At 44.5% G+C, this 10,946-nt stretch overlaps 1 protein-coding gene across 1 annotated transcript in view; it reads right to left on the bottom strand.

Annotated features, from left to right (window-relative positions):
* TBK1 (TANK binding kinase 1) overlaps positions 1-10,946 on the bottom strand; it is a 31,409-nt gene that overhangs the window by 6,955 nt on the left and 13,508 nt on the right. The window contains exons 8-18 of the mRNA XM_053405553.1: positions 8,650-8,829; positions 8,270-8,466; positions 7,884-7,942; positions 7,305-7,396; positions 5,142-5,243; positions 4,470-4,548; positions 2,713-2,834; positions 2,534-2,610; positions 1,153-1,192; positions 394-495; positions 201-297 (exon numbers count right to left, since the gene is read on the bottom strand). Of these exons, the coding sequence (XP_053261528.1) occupies positions 201-297; positions 394-495; positions 1,153-1,192; positions 2,534-2,610; positions 2,713-2,834; positions 4,470-4,548; positions 5,142-5,243; positions 7,305-7,396; positions 7,884-7,942; positions 8,270-8,466; positions 8,650-8,829 (1,147 nt within the window). The remainder of the gene's footprint in view (positions 1-200; positions 298-393; positions 496-1,152; positions 1,193-2,533; positions 2,611-2,712; positions 2,835-4,469; positions 4,549-5,141; positions 5,244-7,304; positions 7,397-7,883; positions 7,943-8,269; positions 8,467-8,649; positions 8,830-10,946) is intronic.

Raw genomic sequence — 10,946 nt, 5'->3', positions numbered from 1 at the left:
CCAAAGTGCAGCTTCTGATTGGTTGCAGGAAGCTCTTGCAGCCAATCGGAAGCCCCGGAAGCCCCTTCGGACGTTTGGCTTCCAAAAACAGTTCGTAAACAGGAAGTCACTTCCGGGTTTGCGGCGTTTGGGAGCCAAAACGTTCGAGAACTAAACTGTTTGAAAACCAAGGTATGACTGTAATTAAGGAGAACACTTACGTCATTTACATAGTCCTGATATTTCGACACTTCTTCCTCAATATCGAAGCAGAGTTTTCTGAGATTCATTAACTGTTTTCTTAAAAGAAGCATCTTCCTGAAAAGGAAAACCAGTTTTAAAATCATGTTTTTGTGTCACTATGACCTGCTCTTGTAGAGAGAGTCCAATGATACACAAAATGAAGAATCTTGCCTCATCCAGTCCTCTGCCTTGTCAAAGAAAACTTCGTACTTGGTGACGCATTCTTCCTTGAACAAGGTCATGGCTTTTGTAGCATGTAGAAAAAGCTTCTGCCTGCAGCACAGAAATAAGAACCATACTGTCATATTGCTCCCAAATATTCCATTCCTCACAATCCTGGACCTTAAAAACAGTATCTCTGCACTCCAAAGAGGGAGAACGTTGTAGAAAGAGTACACAGTAGAGCACACAATTCAAAATGTTGGTGCTGACCTTTAAAGCCCTAAATGGCCTTGGTCCAGTGTACCTGAAGGAGTGTCTCCACCCCATTGTTCTGCCAGACACTGAGGTCCGGCTCCGAGGGCCTTCTGGTGGTTCCCACACTGCAAGAAGTGAGGTTACAGGGAACCAGGCAGAGGGCCTTCTCGGTAGTGGTGCCCGCCCTGTGGAACGCCTCCCATCAGATTTCAAGGAAATAAACAACTATCTGACTTTTAGAAGACATTTGAAGGCAGTCCTGTGTAGGGAAATTTTCAATGTTTGGTGTTTTATTGTGTTTTTAATATTCTCTTGGGAGCCGCCCAAAGTGGCTGAGGAAACCCAGCCAGATGGGCGGAGTATAAATAAATAAATAATAATAATAATTATTATAGTAGAGGAATCCCACATATAGAAAATCACACATTGTTTTTTTATTTTGCCATTTTGTGTCCACTGGTGGGATGCTGGACCTCACCCAAAATATTTATAGAATTTTAAAAAGAGACTTACTTGTCAAATTTGTGGATTTGTTCCTCGTTATATGGAAGTCCTAAAGAAAATAAATGAATAAAATGAAATCGGATAGTAAAAGCAATGCTCAGGGAGTCGTGAAGCTTTTTGAGTTCTAGGGCACATGGGCAAACTGGAGAAGCTGTCTGTGTGTGGACACAAGGACCCCAATGAATCCTACTGCCTACAGAAGAATGATTATTTCAAGCCAATCGTCAGTGGCGGGGAGGGAAGGAGACCCAGTGAGAACCAGGGAGGACCTGCACGGGAACAAATGAACCTCTGGGCAGCACAATGGCAGATCAGAATTGCTTTCTCTACAAATTGATTTTATAATCAATGACCCCCCATCAAGTAAAATACAGTCGTACCTTGGATCCCAAATGCCACAAACCCGGAAGTGAGTGTTCCGGTTTGCGAACATTCTTTGGAACCCGAATGTCTGACGAGGCTCTCGCGGCTTCCGATTGGCTGCAGGAGCTTCCTGCAGCCAATGAGAATCAGTGCTTTTGTTTCTGAACATTTTGGAAGTCAAACAGACTTCCGGGACAGATTCCGTTCGACTTCCAAGGTACGACTGTACATGTATACTTAGCCATGATCATTTTAACTTGGAACATTATTATTACCAGGGCTTTTTTCTAAAAAAAAAAAATGTTTAAGGGTACTCTCATTTTCCTACCCATATTGAAATACTGCCCCTCAATCAGGCCAAACTTAAGATTCACGAAATGTTTAGGGGTATGCGTACCCCTGCAGCCCCCCAGGAAAAAAGCACTGGTTATTACTCTTATTTATTATTACTATCAGGGACGTGGGTGGCGCTGTGGGTTAATCCACAGAGCCTAGGACTTGCCGATCAGAAGGTCGGCGGTTCGAATCCCCGTGACGGGGTGAGCTCCCGTTGCTCAGTCTCTGCTCCTGCCAACCTAGCAGTTCGAAAGCATGTCAAAGTGCAAGTAGGTAAATAGGTACTGCTCCGGCGGAAAGGTAAACGGTGTTTCCGTGCGCTGCTCTGGTTTGCCAGAAGTGGCTTAGTCATGCTGGCCACATGACCCGGAAGCTGTACATCGGCTCCCTCGGCCAGTAAAGCGAGATGAGCACTGCAACCCCAGAGTCGGTCACGACTGGACCTAATGATCAGGGGTCCCTTTACCTTTACCTTATTATTACTATCATTTTAATTTATTACCCACCCTTCACCCTAAGCCTAAAGTATGACAATTTAAAATAAACGCAACATTAAAAACAGTTTACAATCACAACTTACAGTCACAAAAAATAGGATGGGTCTTAAAAAATATACACCTCAGGTGGTAAAGAGGCAAATCTGCAGTACCTCATAACTTAACTCAACTAAATATAAACTGAAATTACTTACGGCGTTCTGCTTTGTCTTTTTTGAACTGATAATAAATTTCTGTAATGGAACTCAGTAGGACTTGCAACCTTTCTGGGCTAGGAGAGAAAAAGTAAAGATATAAATCATTTAACACATGCCAGTATGCATGAACTTGAAAACGAAGCACAGTAAGAACTTTACGTGGAAATGCCACTCACTTTCTGTCTTTCGGGTGCGTGCCTTCCTGGTTGGTCCAGCCATCAGACAGCAGGCCATTCGGACAGAGTTTGCTTTTGATATCCTGAAGACTGCTCTCTATTGTTCCCCGTGAACTTGAAAGCTGAACGAATGCAAGAAATTCAGCTTTACCCAGCAAAAATTTGCTGAAAGCTGAGTTTTGGAACATATATAGAAAGAAACCTTTTTATCTTTTATAAATATAAGATAAAAGATTGTTTATGTATGCAACAACTGCGGCAAGAATTCTTTTAGCCCAAAAATGGAAACAAGAAGAAGTACCAAGAAAATAAGAGTAGCAGATGAAGATGATGGATTTTGCAGAACTGGCAAAGCTGACAGGAAAAATCCGGAACCAGCATGATCAAGTATTCCAAAAGGACTGGAGTAAATTTATATGATATTTGAAAGATGATTGCAAGCAATTAACATCACTAGCAGGGTTGTCTGAAGACTTGTAATGAGAAATTTTCTACCTTTATTTATTTAAATTTAGAGTCATTTTGTAATGAGTGCAATTAGAATTGGAAAACGTACAAAATGCAATGATGTAAAGGTTAATTTTGAAAGCCATGAGGCAGGAGGGAAGGAAGTCAATAGGCTCTAAAGAGCCAGGGCAGTAAAGTGGATAATGGTGATGTGAATGTATATAATTAAATGGAAAATAAATAAAAATTATATATATAGAGAGAGAGAGAGATACACACACACACACACACACACACACACACACACACCAAGTGGAACCTCGGGTTGTGAATGTGATCCGTGCAGGAAGCATGTTTGCAACCTGCAGCATTCGCAACCCGCAGTGCCACGTCTGCACATGCACATGATGCGATTTGGAGCTTCTGCGCATGCACCAAAACCCGGAAGTAACCCCTTCTGGTACTTCCAGGTTCGGCGCACCTGTAACCCGAAAACACACAACCCACAGCGATCGCAACCCGAGGTATGACTGTATATATAGAAAGAAAGAAACCCTGGTTACTTTAGAATAGCTGAAAATGTCTCAATGACTGAAAATTGGCCAGAAACCTGCAACACCTCATAATAGCAGCAAGCCAAGCCACATTTCCTAGAATTTACAGATGTCCACCTTAACATACTTGAAGCATCCTTGCATTGGAGGAGAGACTTTCTACTGGCTGCCAAGAAACTGTGCTTACAGGCAACATCCCTACATTGCTGTCACTGTAAATATACACAAAACACCACTGACACAAAAATAGAAAGTCATCTACACTGAAAGAGATCTTTTCATTTTTGCTTTTAGGGTGTGCGATAAAATTTTCTGGAATATTTCACCAGCACATTAATGCTCAACACCTGTATTAGTTTGATCTCCCTGCAATGTTGTTGTGCAACTGCTTCAGCATCACATTTTGGGGACGTGTTTCTTCATGCGAACATCCATGCATGTGAAAAAAGCATGGCTCGCTATTTTCCCCACAAGAATTCTGCCGTATGCCACTTCTACACACACACACACACACACAGACACACAAAACATGCATATGCATAAATATAAAGCCAGAAATTTGAGCGACTTTCCCACGGCTGTTCACATCTCTCCACATCCAAATTGGAAAGAAATAAAACATACACCAAATAGATTCATATGAAGAAAATAACATAAGCTAATGAACATGCTCAACAAACATGCTAAACATACCAGGAATTTGCAAGAAACACCCTTATTTCAAGTACTATAATGCTGCAATGTTAATATGCTTACCCGTAACAGCTTGGAGTGTATGTCTGAAATTTCATCCACTTCTGATGGTGCCAGGTTGTTTTGATACATATTTTGATATCTGTTCACCAGAAAACAAGATACACAAAGTCAACTTATGTACAATGGCCCACAGATCTGTTTAGAATGATCAAATAATTGTTAAAAATAAAAATAAAAAACCCTATTTGGTGATATGCCAAAATAAAATAAAAACAATTATTCTGGATCCAACAGAACAGTACATCCACAAACACCTGAAATATGGAGACCTGGGTATACAATTGAGCACTAAATGTGCATGGAGATATTTCTGTAGACCTTGAAAGCAGTTTTGCTGAAGGCTAGTTAAAAGTAGTATATGTAGTTAACCTACATTTTAGGGTAACAAAAATTATTTTATTTATGTTTTATATTTATACCCCACCTTTCTTCCAAGGAGCTCAAGCTGGCATACATGCTTTGCCCGCCCCCCGTATCCCTACAACAACCTTGGAAGGTAGGTTAGATTAAGTGACTGTCCAAAATCAGCCAGTGAGCAGGGTGGAGGCATTCTGTAGCAAAGGCCCATCATTGTTCAACAAGACTAAGACTGGATATTATCCAATGACATGAGAAATGCAGACCTGCCCAGCATGTAGCATTCGTTCTAAAAAAGAGCATTTATATACTCACATTTCCCCAGCTTTTTCTATGTTTCTGTTGCAAAATTCCAGCTTGATAACCACCTCTGTCTTTTTGTGTAACGTTTCATTGTAATCCTCTTTGATTATTTCGCTAGAATGAAGACCAACTGTGTCAGCACAGATATGAAAAATACCGGATATGCTAACCGCATGATACAACCGAAAACGTCTGCTCTATTATAAAAATTGACACACTCCCACCAACCCATGGAAAATAAATATGCATTGTTCAACTTCTTGTTGGTTGTCTTAACTGTTTTTATATGTTATTGCAGTGGTACGTTTCGAACGCCGAAAACTCGGAAGTAAATGCTTCCGTTTTCAAACGCGCCTTGGAAGTCAAACGGCTTCCACTGAGTTTTTTTCAATTTTCTCTTTTGAATTTCCAGGCTGCCCTTTGTGCCTCAGTTTTTGAACATTTCCAAAGTTGAATGGTCTTCTGGAATGGATTACATTTGAAAACCGAGGTACCACTGTATATTGTAAATCACTTCAGTATGCCTCATGGGAAATGATTCATAAATGAAATAAGTGATAAGTAATGAACATCAACTTCTTCCTGAAAAGGTACTATATTCTAAGAACAGGTGGTGACCATTTTTGGCACGATTGCCGACCTGCAGGTCCTTCTAGACCCAGGAGAGGGCAGAACGGAGACAGAATGGGGCATAATGGGGCAGGGTGTGATCTGCTGGTATGCAGGGGAGCCAGGAACGGAACCTCCATGCAAAATGGCAGCTGCCTGTAAACAAAGGCCACAATTCTAAGCACTTTTAATTGGGCGATAGTCCTCTTCTGAGTAAACAAGCTTAGAACGCCATAATCCTGCATACAAGAATTGTGTTTGTAGATGGAATTTGATGATTAACAGAAACTTAAGTTAATAGTTTACTGCAAGGAACAGGAAAGCCTGTCACACTGTAACTACCTCCTATGCAGCACCAAAGAATACACCATATTTTTCGCTCCATAAGACGCACTTTTTTCCTCATAAAAAATAAGGGGAAATGTCTGTGCATCTTATGGAGCGAATGTGTGGTCGATCGCTGGCTCCCTTTCTGGCCCTGCCTCCTTGCCCAGGCCTCCATTGTTGAATATTCTGCAGGCTGTTTGTTTCCCCAGAGACACGTGACTGGCTGATTAGATTATCTGTCTGGAAACTGTAGAAACGGCTCCCTTTCCTTTCCTAAAGAAGCTGCAGAACTGTGAGTTGAACCCCATAAAAACAGGATGTTTTCCCATTGCAAAGTAAGCTCAACCACTTTGAGATGATCCTCAAAAAAAGGGGCTTTTCCCCTTTGCAAAAGAAGCTGAACAACTGTGAGTTGATCCCCCCAAACACAGGGCTTTCCCCCTTCCCTCCTCTAAAAACTAGGTGTGTCTTATGGTCAGGTGCGTTTTATGGAGCAAAAATTACAGTAATTCTAATATACCGTATTTTTCGCCCTATAGGACGCACTGGCCAATAGGATGCACCTAATTTGGGGGGGGGGGGGCGGGGGAAATAAAGAAAAAAAATTATTCCCCCCCCCAGCCGCGGGGGAAGCCTGAGCTTTTAAAAACTCACCTACCGTAGTTTTTAGAGGAGAAAAGGATATCTTCCCAAAGCGCGGGGCGCTCTGCTTCAGAGTGCCCAGCACTCCGGGCAGCAGGCTGCTATCCGCAGCCTAGGGAGCCTTGCGGGAACTCCCACAGGGCTCCCTAGGCTGCAGATATCTGCCCGAAGCGCGGGGCGCTCTGCTTCAGAGCGCCCCGCGCTCTGGGCGGCAGGCTGCTATTTGCAGCCTAGGGAGTCCTGCGGGAACTCCCGCGGGCTCCCCAGGCTTGCTGATAGCTTCCTGAAGCCTGGAAAGCGAGAGGGGTCGGTGCGCACCGACCCCTCTCGCTCTCCAAGCTTCAGCGAAAGCCTGCATTCGCCCCATAGGATGCACACACATTTCCACTTCATTTTTGGAGGGGAAAAAGTGCGTCCTATAGGGCGAAAAATACGGTAACTTAGGTTTGTCTATAGCTGGGTGTGCATGGCAGTTGTTGGGCAGAGATCTCTCTGGGGCTTTCCACCTTTGTAAGTGGCACTTGGAATACCCGGGGTCAGTAAGTGCCAGAGAAATGATTCACTCTGCCCCATCAAGCAAATCACAGCGCCACTCACATTAACCATCTGATTCCCTTCCGCATCAGTTCCTGGTACAGCAGTAAAGCATGGGCAACTCTGCAGGCATAACAAACAACCCCTGTAACCGCCTGGAAGACCAAAGAAAGGTGTGAGCAGTATACACTACAGTTTGTCACAAGCAAACAGACTGCGATAAAAACTGTAGGAGTAAAAGAAGCATATTTTTAGGAAGCTAAATCATGAAAAGGTTGTACATTGAAGCAGGTGGGAATACTGAGCAACACACTTATCACCAAGACAGAATTAAAGTTTGAGGTTTCTAAACTTTAGTTTTACAGTCTGGACTTCCTAGACATCTGTGAGGTGCAAAAGGAGCACATACACTTTAGAGATTTTGGGATATTGGGCTGGGACAAAGGCAGCAAGGAACTCAAGATACTACCTGGTAGGCAGGATACTGTATATTAAAGTTGGGGTAGAATATTTGGGCTGAAGGGGAGACTCCATCTAGAACAGGGGCTTCTCGGGTGTTCTGCCATATCCAAGTTCAGAACTAATACATGTATTTCCCTTCTAGGAAATGGTCCCATGACACAATTATGAAGAGATACTCACTTTTGCCATGCTTGCATCAGTATCTAAGTCATAACGTTGATGGACCTTTGGAAGCAGAACTAGAACAGAAGTATTTTTTAAAAAATAAGCAAATAGTACTCAAACAAATTCAGAATATAAAAGAAAAATTATGATTAGGATTGCTTTATTTCTTACAATTTCCATTCCACCCTTCCTCACATGATTTTCCAAAATAGCAAACCAATTACTTGCTCACAGTTTTTAAAAAAGTAACTTATTTGGTCACATAGAGGGCTGATGTTCGAAACAGGATCCAACAAAGTAACGTGTTTAAAATAATAATAATAGAATCAAGTAATAACAATTCAGTTCAAATAAGTCGGCCATTAAAAAAGAGAAGAGAAAAACAAGAGACTCCATCATACTTTCGTCATAGAGTAATCCTGTGATTTTCACAGGCTCCCTGCTCACGACGATTATGGGATTTTCTTCAGTGGTTCTGGGGAAAGATTGTGCCAATCTGCTGGGCTCTAGGACTAAACGCCGGCCTTCATATATCAGTTCTTGATTAACTGAAGCTATTTTTGTCTGTTTGTAGACCAAATCATGAAACATGGCAGCACTGTTTAAAAAGAAGAAGAAGAAATACATTTTAAAAATGGCTCCTAATGCAGTAATAAAGACAGAGTGAAAGGAGAAAGAATTCAGAGTTAATAAGCAAAACTGTTCTATTCAGAGGTAACCTGATCCTATCAGTTTAAAATGTCACGTAAGAATAAAGATATGAAAATGCTGAAATACTTACTTATTATGGATGTGAATATAAATTTTGTGTGCAGTCATTTGTTGCAGAGAGAAAACATGAATAATTATTCGGTGGAGTATATCGCTCGTCTCTGCAAAAAACTGATCAAATCCCCAGCATTTCTCTTGATCCGCTTCAAGAATATTTGCAAGAACGGGTGTGAGTAGTACTTGCAGGCCCCTAAAATAGAAAAATAAACACATTTGCTTTTAATTCTGAGTAAGTACGACATTCCTTCTGCCCACTCTTGAATCTGCTGGTTTTTGTGTATGTATAACAGCACTGCCAACAGCATAAAACTCTCTAGGCTGCCTTGCCTAGGATCCGACTGGTCAATGATTACTCATATCCTCTATGAAGCAGGGAAGACATTACCCACTGAGATATTTCCTCAACGCTTACTAGGTAAAGATCATCTAATTAATCAGTATTTTGTACAGTGCGAAGGGTGTCAACTATTTTCTGTTAGTGGTAGGACAGCTGGTGGAAGCAACAAGAGAGACGTTTGCTGAACACATGCCCATCACACTATATTATACTGCAGGATTCATGCATGAAATGCATTTGCACCTATACTGCAACAGAATATTCTTCACTTGGGTACATCATTTCTGGAATTTCTCATAGTAATTTAATAGGGGGGAGCAATGTATTGCAGAATATGCAGCGACAACCCAAAGGCAGAAAAGAAAAGGAAATCCACCAGCAGATTCAAATGTGAAAACAAACTATAATTCTAAGGCAGCAAACCTTAGGGCACTTACCGTATTTTTCGCACGATTGGACGCACCGGACCATAGGGCGCACCTAGTTTTTTGGGGGGGAAATAAAGGAAAAAAAAATTCCCTTTATTTCCCCCCCAAAAGCAGGTCAGGAAAACCGAACCAGGTCGAGGAACAGCGGGATAGTGGCGCTGCGCCTCCCTGCTGTCCCCCGAGCTTGTGGGGCTGGCTGATGTCTGCCTGGCGCGCGGGGCGCTCTGCTTCAGGGCGCCCCGCCCGCCGGGCAGCAGGCTGCTATCCGCAGCTTGGGGAGCCTTGCGGGGAACTCCTGCAGGGCTCCCCACGCTGCGGATGTCTGCCCGGCGCGAGGGGCGCTCTGATTCAGGGTGCCCCGCCCGCCGGGTGGCAGGCTGCTATCTGCAGCTTGGGGAGCCTTGCGGGGAACTCCTGCAGGGCTCCCCACGCTGCGGATGTCTGCCTGGCGCGAGGGGCGCTCTGATTCAGGGCGCCCCGCCCGCCGGGCGGCAGGCTGCTATCCGCAGCTTGGGGAGCCTTGCGGGGAACTCCTGCAGGGCTCCCCACTCTGCGGATGTGTTCCCGAAGCGCCGGGCGCTCTGCTTTCAGGGCGCCCGACGCTCCGGGAAGCAGGCTGCTATCCGCAGCCTAGACATCCCTGCGGGACCTCCCGCAGGGTTGCCTAGGCTGCGGATGTGTTCCCGAAGCGCCGGGCGCTCTGCTTTCAGGGCGCCCGACGCTCCGGGAAGCAGGCTGCTATCCGCAGCCTAGACATCCCTGCGGGATCTCCCGCAGGGTTGCCTAGGCTGCGGATGTGTTCCCGAAGCGCCGGGCGCTCTGCTTTCAGGGCGCCCGACGCTCCGGGAAGCAGGCTGCTATCCGCAGGCTAGACACGGCTAGCGGAGCGCTAATCCCGAAGCTTGGGGCTGCGGAGCTCAGCGCGCCCCAAGCTTCTGGGTGCCGGCAAGGTCTAGACGGCTAGCGGAGACCTTGCCGGCACCCAGATGCTTGGGGCGCGCTGAGCTCCGCACGCCCCAAGCTTCGGGATTAATGCAGCGCTCCGCTAGCCGTGGGAGAGCTGGGTCTCCCACGGCTAGCGGATAGCTTCCTGAAGCCTGGAGAGCGAGAGGGGTCGGTGCGCACCGACCCCTCTCACTTTCCAGGCTTCAGCGAAAGCCTGCATTCGCTCCATAGGACGCACACACATTTTCCCTTGCTTTTTAGGAGGGAAAGAGTGCGTCCTATGGTGCGAAAAATACGGTATTTGAAAGCAAGTTCTATTGAAATTCATGGGTGTAGCTTCCAAATAAAACTCTACGTGGACCATACATTTTGCTTTCCTGGTTAAGTGTTGCAACTAAATAGCTGAACCATGGATGAGGATGGGCCACAAGCCAGGATGTGAAACTATGGTTTGCAAGCCACAGTTTGTGCTGATTTAAGCATTTCATCTGTACCTTACAAGGCACAGATGGCTACAGCTGTTTCCACAGCTCCTAAGCTAGAAAAAAAGAGACTTCAGCTGTACAAACAGAACCTTGGCTTCACTAGTTAGGATCT

Source organism: Podarcis raffonei, chromosome 10 (genome assembly GCF_027172205.1).
Source record: "Podarcis raffonei isolate rPodRaf1 chromosome 10, rPodRaf1.pri, whole genome shotgun sequence".
NCBI lineage: Eukaryota > Metazoa > Chordata > Lepidosauria > Squamata > Lacertidae > Podarcis > Podarcis raffonei.
This window is presented reverse-complemented; position numbering and strand designations above follow the sequence as displayed.